A 16,478-nucleotide genomic window follows, 5' to 3' on the forward strand; every position below is an offset into this window, starting at 1 on the left:
CCATATTATCGGTACAACGATAATTTCACATATTTTTAGTCCGAATAAATTCAAAACAATAAAAATTTATTGATTTAAACAATTGAAAACACTTCCTACAGTTTTATTGTTGAATTTCATAATAAATTTACTATATTTTAAAAATTTAATAATTGTAAGATCAATAAAAAATATATCTATTTTAGCGTTACTGAGAGTTTCTCCCAAGAGAGATAAAGAAACCTCTTAACCAGTGTCCTATCAAATATTTGAACACTCTTTTTCTAAAGGCTAAATGCTCCCATTTAGATACAAATATGTCTGTATTTAACTTAACATAATTTGCGGGTCTTGTTATTTGATGGTGATAGAAATTTTCCTTGTCATGGCTTAACATATTATTTAATGATTTTAAAAGTACATTCTTTATATTAATAAATTCAAGATAAATAATTTTAGAGTATTTGAAATAGAATAAAATCATAATCTTTTAAGTAAGAGAAATCCCATCTTTATGGACTAAATTAATTTTATTGAATTATTTTTGACATGTAAAAATAAATAAACGAAATACAAAACTTTGTGGAATATTTTATATTTTAATTATTCAGTCTTTGGTCAAATTTTTTGTTGCATCATATTGGTACATCGTCAAGGTAGGTTTATTTTACTTGATTGTGGTGTTGAACTTAACCAACGGATCAAGAAAGGCATCGAAAAAGTCCAAACCAACACTATACTCAAAACTTAATCAGCATATGCAAATTTTAATATTTAATTATTAGTTATCAACACATATTGATCTATTTTTTTAAATTCCTCATCAAAGAAATTTGGAAAAAAATATTTTTTCTATTTCATCAGAAAATAACAATTGGATTATTTATATTTCAAGTAGCTTCACAAGGATAACAAAATATATCCAATGGGTATTTATTTTGTTTTGTATTATTAAAATACTTAGAGAGGCATTTATTTTATTTTAATTAAAAACTAATTTTCTTACCAAATTTTGTTGACTGTTATGGGTATGGCTTAAAAAAGCCATATATTTTATAAAAAGAATGCACGTTGTGCGTATAATAATCACACAGAAAAAAGAAAAAAATATATTATATACATATATGTAAACCATATAATCACAGCTTAAATTCCCGTGTTGCCCAAAATATCCTTCCTTAAAATTAAAGTAGAATTGAATTTAATAATTTAAGTATAGAAAAGAAGGGAAAGATTAACCTAAATGTTTTGAGAGAAAATTACAATTTAATTTCTAAGTTAAAGGAGAAATTTATTAATTAATTTTTTAATTTTAAAATATATATTAAAATATCAATAAATTAATTAGTTATTTTATTAATTTTAATGGTTAATTATTTAATTTTTGTAATTTAAAAAAATTTATTAATTCCTTTTATTTATAAAAAATTTACTAATTAGTTTTAGAAATTTTAATTTTTTTTATAATATTTAATGGATAAAATTAATTGATAAATTAATTAATAAATTTTTTAAAAAATATATATATTTTTTTAAAAAAAAAAATTTCATTATAATAAAGAAACTAAATAATAAATTTATCAATATTTAATTTTATTAAATTCTTTAATTACCTTTTTTTTTGAAACTGATTAATTACCATATTTTTTTTGAAATGATTAATTACCATATTTAAAATGTTTATTGACTTCTCTTTCATATTTATAATTATATGTGTGAACAAGAGAAAAAAAAAAGAAAAAAAGAACAAATTAAGAAAAGAGAATATGGAAGGAAGAGCTAATCATCTCCCGAAAACTAGCAATTCACACCTGCAAATGTTAGGTCTCCTTCATTCAAACTTGAGACCTAATAAAAATTACTAATTTCTTTTTGAGAGACCTGCATTAATTCAAGAAGAAAAAATTTACGCACATAGATAAATTAATATATAATTTCAATATCAGTAAAATAAAAATAATATTAAAAATTAAAAACAATTATATAGTATCAAAAAAATATTAATTGAATATATTAAATTTTTTAAAATAATATATATAAATAATAATTACATTATTAATTAATTAAGATATCGTGCAAGACACATTGATTAATATTAATAGTAGTTTATAAAATGAGATAATATAGTAATTTTAATTTTTTTAACTATTCTATTTGTAAAAAATAAAAAAAAAAATTTCCTTTCATTATTTATTTATCTAAAACACTGAACGGTAAATGTAAAAATATATATCTCGATTATTTTCTTTCTTTCTTTTTCCTCCCCTAAAGTTATCAAACATGGTGTAAGAGACACCTTCCCCTTCAATTTTTCTGTGCTAATAGTTGGTGGGTCTCATTGCTTTCGGCAATATAGTCTTCCAATAAATTTGGGGCCTCTTGCATTGGCCCACTGTTTAATACCCACCCTTCAATTCATTTACGTAAAACCCAAAAACTAATTTCAACTGATTTTTAACAGTGTTTTTGAGGAAAATAATTTATATATAAATAAGATAATAATTTATTTTTATTATTTAATTATAATACTAAAAATATCGAATATTAATAAGTTTATGTAAAATAATATTAATAATATATAAAATTATTTACTATTTTCAAAATACAATGTTATTCTCTTTAGAAATGATATAATTTTTTTGTTAAAAATTAATTTTCATTAATCAATTCTCTTGAGAGTTTACATGCTAAAAAAATATTTAAAAAATTTCATAAAATAAACGGAGTTTGAATCATTGCATTCAAATTGAAACATACAGTAAATTATGATTTATGAGTTGTTACTTTCTGGCATTATTTCTCAGCAAAGGTTCCTTTCCCAGTGCATATTTGAGAAAGTGAAGTATCAAAATTAAGGGAAAATGTTTTTCCACATTACTCATTTCTATTTAATAGATTAAAATAATGAAAAATGTTTTTTTAAAGAAAAATTATATCTTGAAATATATATCTCATATACAATTTATTTTTGCAAAAACAAAAGGACCTAGAAATCAAAATGAAGTATTATTTGATGATGATTGTAGGCAAGTTCAGAGAAGAATGGGAGATGAAAAAAAAGTAAAGCAAATCATTCATCATCAAAACAACTCTAAGTATATAGTTGAGTTTCGCCATCGATCATTATTCTAATAAACCATTAAAACGGGTCAAAGTTTGAACCCTTAAATAACAATGCATGAAAGTGAAAATAAAAACATAAAATATATAGACCGCTAAAAATTAAAAAAAAAATTATAATTAGACAAAAACTATATTTATATAATCTATAAACAATCACTAAGCACATGAAATACCCATCATAGAAGTGACTGTAAACCTCTCCGACCCACTTCGCCTCACCAAGGAGTTAATCTCCAGAGAGAATCACCAAAATCAATCTCTGGCCCCTCAGGATAGTGGAAAGAGCACCGGACTTATCATAATATTCATGGCCAGGTTAATTTTTAACACCAAAAATGTCGCTAGAATTCTGTTTAGACTTGAACATGGATTTCAAGAACTTGAGAAGTGAGCGAGAAATTTTAGAAGGAAGAGAATACTCAACCGGGGCTGACACTCTTCGATCAGTTAAATGAGGCAAGGATAAAGTTCTGGAATGTATAGCAGAATAAAGTTGACGCTCGAAAGATTTGAGCTCAAAGGAATCATAAAGAGTGCTTCCACAATCCCAGACAGAAGGAGGATTATGAGTAATGGGATTTTGTTGGTGGGTTGAATCTTGTAAGTTTTCCATAACCAGGAGGAGAGGAGGTGAAAGAGGAGAAAGTGGAGGGATATATATATATTAGTAGAGGAGTTTTGTTGAAGGTAGGTGGAAAATCAAAGGCCTAACTCTGCATTTATTGAGAGGGAAGTCACCAATTTGATAGATTTTAAAGTAATAATTTGATAGTAATGGAAAGGGGTATGTGTGAATACATTTATTTGCTGGGTGTGATTAAAAAGGGGGAAAAATTTTCTTTTCGAAGATAATAATATTATTTAAAAGGCTAAGAAAAAAAAAGGTAAATTGAGTGAAATATGTACGGATGTAAATGGTAGGTTATTCGCAAAAATTAAATTATTCGAATTTAAATTTGATTTATATTAGTAATATTTGAACTCGTTCCGAACCCGATTAAAAATTAATTTAAACTATCTAAATTCGTTTCAAATTTAATTATTATTATCCGAATAAAATTCGAATCCGTTTAATCTTATATATTTTAATTAATAATTTATATAAAAAATATTTTTTATTAATAATTTTCATTTAAAAAATTTAATATTTCTAAAAAATATTTAAATTTAAATTTTTAAATAAAAAAATAAAAAAAAATTTATACATATTATTGTAAAATATATTTTAAATATTATATTAATTATTTATATAAATGGGTTCGGACAGTGGTATCCTGTACATAAAATTCGAATCCGATCCGAACCCGTAACGGGTATTATTTTTAAAATCCGAACTCATCCAAATTCAATTATAACTATCCAAATCCGTTCTATTAGGGTTCGGTCGGATCGGATACCTAAGATACCCAATTTGTTGCCATCCCCAGGGATATGTATCCACATCGTCCATCATCCAGTAGCCATATTACCCTACAGCCGTGCTGTGAACTGTTGTTTGCTACTCTTTTTTTTTTTAATTAATTTTTTTTCTTAATTTTGGGTGATCACATGTTCATTGTTTGTTACATGCAAGCGACTGCTCTGAATTAATATGTATAATTTGTCTAAATAGTTTTTTAAAATTATTATTTGGGTAATTTTTAATTGAAATGTGGTTTGTGAATACAAGAGTCTCCAGGTATTAAGATTGACTATCAGCTATTGTTTTTCAAGTATTGAAATAACAAGTAATTTTTATTTTGTTTTGTATTATTAAAATTGAGTTTTTTTTTTCCCAAATATACTTAGAATGGCATTTATTTTATTTTAATTAAAAACTAATTTTCTTACCAAATTTTGTTGACTGTTATGGGTATGGCTTAAAAAAGCCATATATTTTATAAAAAGAATGAACGTTGTGCGTATAATAATCACACAGAAAAAGAAAAAAATATATTATATACATATATGTAAACCATATAATCACAGCTTAAATTCCCGTGTTGCCCAAAATATCCTTCCTTAAAATTAAAGTAGAATTGAATTTAATAATTTAAGTATAGAAAAGAAGGGAAAGATTAACCTAAATGTTTTGAGAGAAAATTACAATTTAATTTCTAAGTTAAAGGAGAAATTTATTAATTTTAAAATATATATTAAAATATCAATAAATTAATTAGTTATTTTATTAATTTTAATGATTAATTATTTAATTTTTGTAATTTAAAAAAAATTATTAATTCCTTTTATTTATAAAAAATTTACTAATTAGTTTTAGAAATTTTAAATTTTTTTATAATATTTAATGGATAAAATTAATTGATAAATTAATTAATAAATTTTTTAAAAAATATATATATTTTTAAAAATAAAAGAAAAATTTTCATTATAATAAAGAAACTAAATAATAAATTTATCAATATTTAATTTTATTAAATTCTTTAATTACCTTTTTTTTTGAAACTGATTAATTACCATATTTTTTTTGAAATGATTAATTACCATATTTAAAATGTTTATTGACTTCTCTTTCATATCTATAATATTATATGTGTGAACAAGAGAAAAAAAAAAGAAAAAAAAAGAACAAATTAAGAAAAGAGAATATGGAAGGAAGAGCTAATCATCTCCCGAAAACTAGCAATTCACACCTGCAAATGTTAGGTCTCCTTCATTCAAACTTGAGACCTAATAAAAATTACTAATTTCTTTTTGAGAGACCTGCATTAATTCAAGAAGAAAAAATTTACGCACATAGATTTCATTATAATTAATTGCTGCGTCCAGAATTTCATTCATTATTGTTGAACAGTGCAGGATTGATGGTTTGTTTGAATAAATATGACAAAATAAAACATCCCAATTCAGAGTCGTTGATGATAAGCAATTCACTGAATCGCAATTTTGGAATTGAGATTGAGCACAAAAAAGAGATAGTGAGTCAATTGCTACAAAGGAAAATTAGGCCATGGAACTGATGGCCAAGCTACAAGATGTTCAAAAAATCAACACTTGAACATCATTTTAACTACAGCAGCCTATTAGCTAAAAGCTATTTATGGTTTGTCATCTGAGGATGCAGCAGATTTGTTGTACTCTTCCATTTCCTTCTTGTATACTTCCATGGCTTCAGCAGCTTTAACATTCCAGATTTGCCTCTCTTCTTCACTAAGTTCCTACAAAACCCAGAAAAAAACATTACTCCTCCTATTTGTATGCTTCCATGTTCCTTTTATAGGATAATCTCAAGGTTGGTTTCCAGATACATACCTTCCATTTCACAGAAATCAGTGCATTAAGGGTAGAGTTGGTGATCCCTGGCCGCTCCTGCATTAAACATTTCCTTGCTTCTTTGTTGAACAGAAGGAATGAAGATGCAGGCCTTTTGGGCTTGTTAGGATCAGCATTCTGCTGCTTCTTCTTCTGGCGTTTCTCTTTGGTTTTCTGCACATTGTTGTACAAAATTAGTCAACAGAAACACATCCAACAAAAAGACATGACGGGATGCCTCGAGGAAAAGTAATAATCAATTTAACCTTGATTATGTTTTCTGTTTTCTCCTTCTTCTTAAGCAGTTGCAGGGCTTCCTGTTTCTGAAGCTTCAACATCTCTTCTTCTTCTTTCTTTAGATTCATAGCTTCTTCATCCTTTTTCTGCTTGTAGGCCTCCATTTCTTGCAAGTACTTCTCCTTGTTCTTCTTTGCCATCTAATAAGAAAGGAGATCACTCGATAAACAACTTTTGTCTGCATTATATATGATCGAAAAAGGAAAGGAATTTGTTTTCTGTAGAGCAAACCTCTTCATAAGGCCTCCTTTCTTCTTCCGTCATGTTCTTCCATTCCTCACCAGCAATCTTTGCCACCTAACAAATCGCAATTTCAAATTCTCAGAAAAAAGTTAATACCAACGATTGAACAATATGAAATGATGTACTAGATCTCCAATTACCTCCAGAACATTCTTCTCTGAAAGTAAAGCAGCCCGTCTCTCATTTGAGAACAAGAAAAAAGCTGAAATGGGCTGCTTTGGTTTCAGCGGATCCTTTTCTTTCCTACAAGTAAACAGGACAAACAAATAAGTAACGATTCTATGCTCAAGAAGCTTAGCTAGAAGTAAAATTACTGTATTTACTTGGTCTTCTTGTTCTCCTTTTCTGCTTCTTGCTTGAATTGGATGTACTGTTCAAGCAATTCCATTGCTGTCTTTTGCTTATGCTCCTCTTCGAACAGCTTCATTGCTTCACCCTCTCGCTTCTCGTTTGCAATTAACTGCAGATAGGCTTCCTTTTCAGCCTGATACTTTTCCTCATAAGGCTTCTTTTCCTCTGCACTAACACTCTTCCACTTTGCCCCCAAGATGTTTGAGATCTCTTTGAACTCTGCATCTGGATTCTCTTTCTTGACCTACGCAACAGCATCCCCCAAAAAAAAGATACAGTGTAAGAACCAAAACAAGTTCAGATCAAAACAACTCAAGCAAAATGTCAGGACACGTTTCTTGTTTTACCTCATTCCATTGATCTTTGCACCACAAGATGTAAGGTGGAGATGGCCTTTTCTTTTCAAGGCCACCCTTCTTTTTCTTCTTCTTCTTGTCTTGGTCATCTTGCGATGATTGAACAAGCGGCAGAATCTGCATCATAATTAATTAGGGAGGTCATATTAAAACTAGAACTGTCCTAGAAAACAAGATTATTTTCATGGGTTTCTTGATTGAAGGGAATCAGATTTTCAATTATATCATATCACAATGAGACTATGCAAGTTCTAGTTCACTTTCTTTTCTTTGAAACCAAACAAGAAAATTCAATGAAACTAAACCTGTGAAATCAATAAAATAGAATAAAGAAAACAAACGAACCATGTTGGGCTTAAACTCCTTCAGTTTCTGCAACTTCTTGAACTCCATCTGTAACTTCTCTTGCTCTCTGCCCTTGGTTACAAGCTCCTCTTCTTTGGCCTTCAGCATCTCATCCTTCTCCTTCAGCAACTCCTCAGTCTTTTCCTTTTCAATCCTCAACTTCTGAAGCATTTCTTGCATTTCTTGCATGTCCTTTTCAAATGAAGAGGTCTGCTTTGTCTGCTTAGCCTTTGGGGCCTTAGCCTTCGATTTCTTGGGAGAAGAGCGAGATTGAGAGAGGCTTTCGTGGTTCTCTTTCAAAGGATCAGTGTCTGATGGTGGAGGGGGAACGGGAGAGATCTCGGAGAGCTTCTGAGCCATGATATTAACCTCATTTGTTGATGGGTTTTTCTGTTTCAGAGCTTTCCTATTGTTTCTTGGTTTCTTTGTGGGGACTGGCTCAACGTTGATGAGCGAGGCAATTGCAGTATCAGCCATGATCGACCCGAAGAAGGTTAGGAAGAAAGAGTTTTGTCGTCTGAGACGTAAAGCGAGAAACTGAGGATAATGTTATGAAATTGTGAAAACATTTATATTGGGGTTTGTTGTGGGTGGGGGGAGCGCAACGGTTGTATTTTCAAATTCAAATGGATTGTTGAAAATTTAAGAGGTATTTGACGTCCGATTTAGGGTTTATTGATTTTTGACCGTTGGCAAGATTCTCTGTATATTTTCTTACCATGAAGGGTTTATTGATTTTTCTTACCGTTGGCAAGATTCTCTGTTTATTGATATGTTAATTCTTCGAATGGTTCTTCTAAGGAATTGTTAATTCTTCGAATGGTTCTTCTAAGGAATTGGAAAGTTAATACTATATAATATTTGCAATGTGGTTTTGAGCTGGAAAAACACAATTTTGGGCAAATCAAGGGTGACTTCCGGAGAAAAAAAAATTTATTAGATCTATCATTCAAAAAAATTTTTGGTTGTTTAGATCCATGCCATGCCATGATCAAACAACAGATTGGATTATAATAAATCTTAACTATCTCACCATTCCACAAGAAACCAAAAAAAAAAAAAAAAAAAAAACTATCTTCGCTAAGGTCACAAATGGTACATATATTGAATGGTGAAAATCCACTAAAAAAGTAACAAATGAACACCGAAGATAGACATCCTCCAGCCTAAAAAGAAGAAAGCTATGAACTGTGCCATGCGGGTTTGGCTATTACGGGGTCGGAAAGCTGCCATCATCTGTGACTTCCAGGGGAAAACATCACCAGTAATCGTATATAATTCAAAGTTATAGGACAAGAAGCAGCAGGTTTAGTCCTTTTTAACTCTTGCTGAATTTTTTTTTCCCCAAAGAACTCTTGCTGATTTCTCTCAACTATTAACTACCATCTCCATTATCACATCATTCCAGTAGTCAATTGGCCCAGGCAAGCACCAATGTAGACAGTCATTCTGAACTGTGGCATTTTTATCCTCAGCAAATGGATAGAAATGTCTGTATGGACCTGGATGCCCATCAGGCCTTGATACTAAAAGATTTGTGAAGTCGAGAAGTTTAAGATTTACTCCGTTTTCAGCTGCTTTTGCTGATCCCCTCTCAAACTCTGCTAATTCAGTGTCACGCAGAATCCTGCTCAAGTCCTTCAACTGCATCTCACCCTCTTTAGCAGGCCTTGTTTTTGGACAAGTGCCTCCATTATGCCATTCTCCATACTCAAAATGATCAGGAGTTGATGTCCTAAAAAAGATCAACCCTTTATGGTTGGATGTTGCTATGAAGTCCATCGCATAATGGAGGGCTTTCTCATAAGCAAAGACAAATCCCTTCTCTGTAAAGTTCTTTCCAGGACATATATGGCAGCCCACTACTGTGTCATTCTTATGATAGATTGCAGCTTTAAGAAACCATTTTCCAGTTGAGATAATAGCGTAATCCAAATCCTGGTATAAATTTGTCCAATTCTTATCAAGTTTATCAAGCTGCAGCTGAACTTCAGCTGTTGATACACCATCACTATCTTCAAAGATTGCTGCCTCAACAAGGAAGGGGGACCAGATATTTGATACGGTGAAGTTGTAGGAAGGAAAGTGCCATCTTTTTGATTTGTATTCCTCGTCATGATAAACTTCGACTGCTTGCTCAACCTAAAATAAAACATAACTCTGTGCATCAATTTTCTTATTTTTCCTTCCTTTCGGGGGGGGGTATGGAGTTGGGGTGGGGGGGGTGGGGAGGGGGGGAGATACCATAAATGTTCTATCATTCTTCCAGGCAAAAGAATATGGTTTTGGGCAACAGTAACAACTGGCATATTACAGAGACTATATGCTGCCACACCAGAGTAAACATAGTAACAGAAGCATTCGGTGTTGCAAAATTAAAATCAGTTGGTACTAGTAAGAGTTTCGAACTATGGATATCAAAGCACTTTTCAGCTGCCAAATGTTGGTAAATTAGAAAAAGAAAAAACTGTACTCATTATCAATTTGTCTGCAAGTCCACTAGAAATAATTTGTGATCAAAACAACTACTCACAATGTCAGAAGAAGGGATTTTAATAGGAAATAAGGTTCGAGTAGCGTCCAATTATCATAGGATTTATCAGTTAGAACTTTTTGGTTCCAATACGAAGAAAAGGATTGGAATCTTATTCCTAAATCAGCTCTAGTTAACACCCACCTTGGAACTCGTATGCATTGGGTATAATTTGCGACAATTCAGAAGCTCTATATGAGTATTCCTCAATTTCTGAATGAGTATCATGCAATTCATGAAAACATTGTCATCATGAGGGCTAACTCTTATGAAGTCTTCCAACTGCTACGCATCAGGTAATGAATTGGCATCAAAATGTGACATGAAGCAAAAATGTCATGAGGTAACAACCGTCTTATGAACCAACAAACTGGAAACTGTGGATAATGGAAGAGAACAATACAACATATATTAACTAAACCTGAGACCAGGCAATGGTTCATTCACTAGGACAAATTGATGAAACCCCTATAACATGCTTTCTTATTTAATAGTTTCCTTTTACATTCATGAAATGAACCTAGAAGATGAATTACAAACATAGAAAGGCTTAATGGCAGGGTGAATATCACATGGCAAGAAGCTACAAAATCATCAAATTCCAGGCCCCATCAGAAGAAGGAATTAATCTCCTCTCGCCTACATCAATGACATAATGAAACTTCCAAGGAATACCAAATAATGCCACTTTGAACAAACATTCCTCAGTATAAAAGATCAATATTAACCTTTACAAAGTGAAACTATCCATGTGAAGCATTAATAAATTCTGAAAAGTCATCTTGTGCATCAAAGCATGAAATGCATTTCAGAGACCAAGGCAAAAAATAAGCATAAAATCGTAAGAAACTGTTCATTTGATTTGATTTATGGCAAGAAACTCATTTCAATCATCCAAAACCAAATTTCAAACTCAACTTACTGTGGAGAGCATGCATAGCAATGACTGCACATGGTTGCGAGATATTGAATCACCAATCAATGCCAATGATTTATTCCGCATTAACTCAATAAATCTTCGTGCATCAAATGGTGGTAATTCACAATCTCGTGGATTCCACCTCCAGAATAGATAACCTGAATCCGGTCTCCCATTCCTCATACAATTCTGGTGACCATCAATCAAAGGGCAGCTAGCATTTGTGTAAATCGGTCCTGACGGGTTGGGAATCCAATCTCCAACAAAAAGATCACACTTCCCAGCATTATGTTCTGCAAAAGCAAACCTTACTTTCTTTAAAGAACTCAACTAAAGAAGGATGCTTCACAGAGGATCACTAAAATCTGAAATGATAGATTTTTGTGGGAAGTAAGATAAAGATCCACCAAAGACGCAGAATTAACTAGACAAAAAGCGATTAAATTTTTCCATATTTTGTGCAGCAACCAAACTGAATTCAAACCCCTCAAAAACCTCAAATTTCAATTTGTTCTTTAGAAAAAAAGGGTAGCTGTTTTTACTGCATAGATCTCAAGCTATTTCTCTCGTTTATGAACAACACAGCCCACGCTTCTCACTTACAGTCAGTCCCCTCCCAGCTGACTCAATTTGCCAGCGCACTGAACGCGAATAGATGAAGTAAAAGAGAAAAACAACAAAAACCCAACTCAAGGCAATCGAATTTGATTACCATTTTTGGGCGCCTCCACCTCTTCAGGTTGTGGCCCATCAGCAGAAAGAGTTGGTTTTGGAATATCTACAGCAATGTCAACAGCAATATGCGGCTTCCGAATATCAACAGGAAGAGGTGGCTTTGACACTTCAGTTTTATCAGCAAAAGGGTCATCCAAATTGGGTTCAAATCTCGTAGATTGATAGAAGAAGAGCCTAAAAGCAAGACACATCGAGAGAATAGCAACTGCTAACTTGAATAGCCAGTGGTTGTGCTTGTTAAGAGACCATAGCCTCAAAATTAAGTTCATTTCCCTTCAATGCTGTGCTTCGCTCAAGCTCCCTCTAAACAAACAACAATGGAAGAAGAAATGGTGTTAACTGTCTAGAGTTAATATGGAAGTGACATTGAAGACATTATCTAGGATAAACATGAAATATGTTATTTGTGGGAAAACAAGAAAAACCAGTAAGATGGGTGTTTGTACTTAGTGTGCTGTAGCTGGCAGTCTTTTACTCCCTCGATCACTGGATCTCGTCAATTTACCTTTCTCTCTCCTTTTTTTTCTGATTTTTTTGTTAACGAATAAGCTTTTCTTAGTACAGAAATAATATTTTATTTTATTTAAATTATTAATTAATTTACGAATAATTACATTTAACTATTATTGAATTTGATTTTATGAAATTAATTATGTATATTATATTAGGTGTTAAAAATTATAATGGATCTATATACAATAGTTAATATGAAATTATTAAATAATTTAAATTAATTATTTTAAATTAAATAAAAAATAATTTAATTTTAGTTGAGTTATTACAAATTGTGTTTTCTAATAATTTTAATTGTTTTCATATTTATCATAATTCCTTTATAATCAAGTTTTCTAATTAGATTATACTCAATTTATTAAGAAATTAATAATAATTACAATTAAAACAATTATATAACATTTAAATGTAAAAAAAGTATAGCTTAGTGAGATTTTTATATTTCACTTTAGTTATTTAATCTAAAAAATGAAGAAATAATTATAATTACAATAAATAAAAAAAATGACATGAGATATGGGAGAGTAATTAATTTTATGGTGATTTGGTTTTACTATTATTTATAGAATTTTTTTTGGTATAAAAAGATTATTTTATATTTGTATTTATAGAGATTATTTATATGTGTATTTTATAGATTATTTTTTTAATGAGTATAAGTGTAATTGATATGGAAAATTATAATTTGAATGATAAATATATCCCATTAGTATGGATATATAGATCAACTGATGATTGAGTAATCATTATTAATAAATAATTATAATTAAGTAATGAATGCTTTAAAATACCGTGGATAATAATTACGCTGATGATTTTGTCTCTCAAATTTTTGGACAAATTATTTGTAAACAAAATAAATATCTTCCCATTTTTCTGACGTGCTTTATGGATAGCTCTTAAACAAATTCCAATTTTTGCTTTTCTCTTATGATGTGTTTTATTTTGATAAATATTGATCACGACCGGATTTTCGATATTTTGGCTATGCACATTAGAAGGTTGGATTGTAATCCATTAAAATCCAACACATAAATTTATCCTTTAGTGGACTGCTTAGATCTTGCTTAAACAGACCGAATAGGGCAAGGATCGGGCTCGAATGAAGGAGGTCCGACCCGATCGATTTGATGGACCCATTGGGTAACAGACCCCTAAACATTCGGGATCATGTAAACATAGCACCGGAGAGAATTAATTGGCCATTAGATAATGGAAAAGGACATGGTATGTCTGTACATACGGCCCCATATGACAATGACAAAATGTACAGGTGCAAGATAGCAGTTATACATCGCTAAAGGACAAAAAAGAAAAGAATAAAGTAAGGAAGGCATGAGCCAATTAGGGAAAGTTTACTAAAATACACTTTGAACCTACCTTTACTGAATCTCAGAGTATCAATTGGTGCCGTCTGTGAGAAACGAATGAGATCTTTTTATCATCGGAGTTTTCATCCTTATCTCAACCGTTGAGATTCACATGGCTAATCACGGTGAAAACCATACCGGAAACACCCCAAACGACCTGAGCTCTACTCAGGAAAGACCACAGTTCTCTTTCTCTGGCCCTATAGCCCCATTGAATCAACCACCCGTGTTGTTTAATCCCTCACCAAGCTCAGTAGGGACCGTGCCTCGAGCCACCTTATCTGACCAGGAGCTGCAAAACATGACCCTCCAGCTACAAAACACTACGAGTACATAACTTCTCTAATAAAGCCGGCCTCCACCAGCTTCTGCACTTCTTCTCTTGTGGCTTATTGTTTCTCCTTTTCGAATACTCTTTTCTTTTGTTTTATTGGTTTGGCTCCAGAGAGGACATTCAGCTTGTGTATCATCACTTCAGGATTTATTCCTGGCATGTCCAAAGGTTTCCAAGCAAAGTTTGAGGCATGTTTTCTGATAAGAGCCATTGCTGTCTCTTTCTGATCTTGTTCAAGGTTCACGTTGATGCTTAAGACTTTGTCATCTTCTTCTTCAGACAGTGAGAATGTCTCTAACTCATTAACAGGCTCCGTCCTAGCTTCCTTCTTCTCATCCCGAACCTCTATAACCTTCGCGCTTTACTTCTTTTGGTGTTATGCCTGGTTCTACCACTGTGGCCAAATATACAGTCCGGGTTTCCTCTTGCCTTCCTCGGACTACGCCTACCCCTGCCTCTGTAGGGAACTTCATGGTTAGGTATCGGATATTGGTCATTGCTTCAAAGTCGTATAACACCGGCCTTCTTAGAATAGCATTGTAGCTCAGGGACAGCTTCACCATAAGAAATACCGCATAGTGGGTGCACGACAGAGGTAGTTCTCCCAGTGTCAAGGCCACTTTCACCTTTCCTTCCACCACCACGGGAGTCCCCCCTATCCCTTTAACTGGGGCCTGATCTCTAACCAATTGCTCTTTCGGGATGTTCATTTGTTGAAAGGCTCTGTAGGGCAGCAGGTTTACCTTACTCCCGTCATCCACCAGGACCTTGCGAACCCGAAAGTTGTGAATGACGGCCTCAATGACTAAGGCGTCATCATAAGGCATTTGGACTCCATGGGTATCTTCAGGAGAAAAAGAGATGGTCACCGGGGAGTGTTCTACTATCTGCATGACTTCATTGCTGCTTCCCTCTCTACTCTGGTTCCTCTTCTTTCTTCTCCTACTCATCCATCCTCCTGTTCCTCCCACGATCATGTTGATCATCCCATTGGAGCCGTCATTCACAGGTTTTGCCTCCTATCTACGAGGTCTCTCCACCACCGCTCTGCTGAGGTTTCTCTGCCTTCCGTTTTTTCATGAAGTTCCTGAGGTGCCCTCTTTTAATGAGCCTTTCTATTTTGTTTATCAGCTGGTAGAAACTATTAGTATCATGGCCATGTGTAAGATGGTACTGGCAGTATTTGTCCGGATCCCTTCGACTGGTCTCGGCTCTCATGGGTTTAGGCTACTGTATGAAATCTTTATCCTGTACAACCATGAGCACCTCGACTCTAGATACATTTAAAGGAGTGATTGCCTCAGGGATCCGGGGTTGATACGACCTCTGCTCTTTCCTTTCCCACGGTTGTCTGTGCATCTCTAGCCCCCGGTTCTGCCTCCTCTCCTGCCTTTCAGGCCATCTATCCTCCACTGCCTTTCCTCTGTCCCCCATTTCTCTGGCGAACTTGCTCATGGTCAAGGCGTCATCTTGCCTGATGTACTTCTCAGCCCGTTTCATCAGTTCAGCTAAGGTACTGAGCGATTTCCTGCACAATGAGCCAAAAAATTCAGGAGATGTGGTGCCTTTCTGCATGGCCTCCACGGCCCTTGCTTTGTCTAGCTCAGGGATCTGCAGGGCCTCCGAGTTGAATCTGGCTACATATTCTCTTAGAGACTCATTCCTTCTGCCGGACTGTCTCCAAGTAACTTGTCTTTCTTTCTGCTGGGACTCCCGCAATAAATCGACTGATAAAGATGTTTGCCCAATCCGTGAAGCCTTTAATGCTTCCTGCCTCTACGCTATTAAACCACGCTCGAGCTGGTCTTGTGAGGGTGGTAGGGAAGACTTTGCACATTAGGGAATCTGAATGAGTTTGGAGCTCTATGAACGTCTTATAGTTTAGGATGTGTTCCCTGGGGTTTCCTGTGCCATCATAGGTTGCCATCGGCAGCATCATAAACTTCTTAAGGATGGTCTCCTGCTGTATCCATCTTGAGAAAGGGGAGGACGTAGGCAGCAGGGTGTGGTTGTTGTCTTGTACCCCCAGTTCAGCTAAGAGCTATTCTTTCAACCTTTCCAGCTTTTGGTCTACATCTGTTTCCTCCTGCCTTGGCCTCTTTTCTAGATGGCATCTTCTCTCCAACTCTTC

At 33.2% G+C, this 16,478-nt stretch overlaps 2 protein-coding genes across 2 annotated transcripts; both read right to left on the reverse strand.

The window, feature by feature from the left end:
- Positions 1-5,954: 5,954 nt before the first annotated feature.
- On the reverse strand, positions 5,955-8,493 carry LOC110607846 (high mobility group B protein 6). Its single transcript, XM_021747013.2, has 8 exons — positions 7,944-8,493; positions 7,590-7,715; positions 7,215-7,486; positions 7,032-7,134; positions 6,880-6,945; positions 6,618-6,788; positions 6,352-6,525; positions 5,955-6,257 (listed from the first exon to the last, which is right to left on the reverse strand). Exons 1-8 carry the CDS (start codon positions 8,418-8,420, stop codon positions 6,138-6,140), a joined length of 1,509 nt encoding a protein of 502 aa, XP_021602705.2. The 5' UTR covers positions 8,421-8,493; the 3' UTR covers positions 5,955-6,137.
- A 531-nt stretch (positions 8,494-9,024) lies between these two features.
- LOC110608466 (protein trichome birefringence-like 23) lies at positions 9,025-12,590 on the reverse strand. The gene is made up of 3 exons (XM_021747702.2): positions 12,108-12,590; positions 11,399-11,688; positions 9,025-10,085 (listed from the first exon to the last, which is right to left on the reverse strand). The coding sequence occupies exons 1-3, from the start codon at positions 12,397-12,399 to the stop codon at positions 9,312-9,314; spliced, it is 1,356 nt and encodes a 451-aa protein (XP_021603394.2). The 5' UTR covers positions 12,400-12,590; the 3' UTR covers positions 9,025-9,311.
- Positions 12,591-16,478: the final 3,888 nt, after the last annotated feature.

Source organism: Manihot esculenta, chromosome 2, assembly GCF_001659605.2.
Source record: "Manihot esculenta cultivar AM560-2 chromosome 2, M.esculenta_v8, whole genome shotgun sequence".
NCBI lineage: Eukaryota > Viridiplantae > Streptophyta > Magnoliopsida > Malpighiales > Euphorbiaceae > Manihot > Manihot esculenta.

Excerpts from the sequence above, each read along its gene's own strand:
- LOC110607846 (XM_021747013.2), bottom strand. The coding sequence starts at position 8,420 with ATGGCTGATACTGCAATTGCCTCGCTCATCAACGTTGAGCCAGTCCCC. Across the intron at positions 7,487-7,589 it reads GCAAAGATCAATGGAATGAG|GTCAAGAAAGAGAATCCAGA; the intron begins GTAAAACAAGAA and ends GCTGTTGCGTAG. Across the intron at positions 6,258-6,351 it reads TGATTTCTGTGAAATGGAAG|GAACTTAGTGAAGAAGAGAG; the intron begins GTATGTATCTGG and ends TGGGTTTTGTAG.
- LOC110608466 (XM_021747702.2), bottom strand. The coding sequence starts at position 12,399 with ATGAACTTAATTTTGAGGCTATGGTCTCTTAACAAGCACAACCACTGG. Across the intron at positions 11,689-12,107 it reads GGTGGAGGCGCCCAAAAATG|AACATAATGCTGGGAAGTGT; the intron begins GTAATCAAATTC and ends TTGCTTTTGCAG. Across the intron at positions 10,086-11,398 it reads TGCTATGCATGCTCTCCACA|GTTGAGCAAGCAGTCGAAGT; the intron begins GTAAGTTGAGTT and ends GTTTTATTTTAG.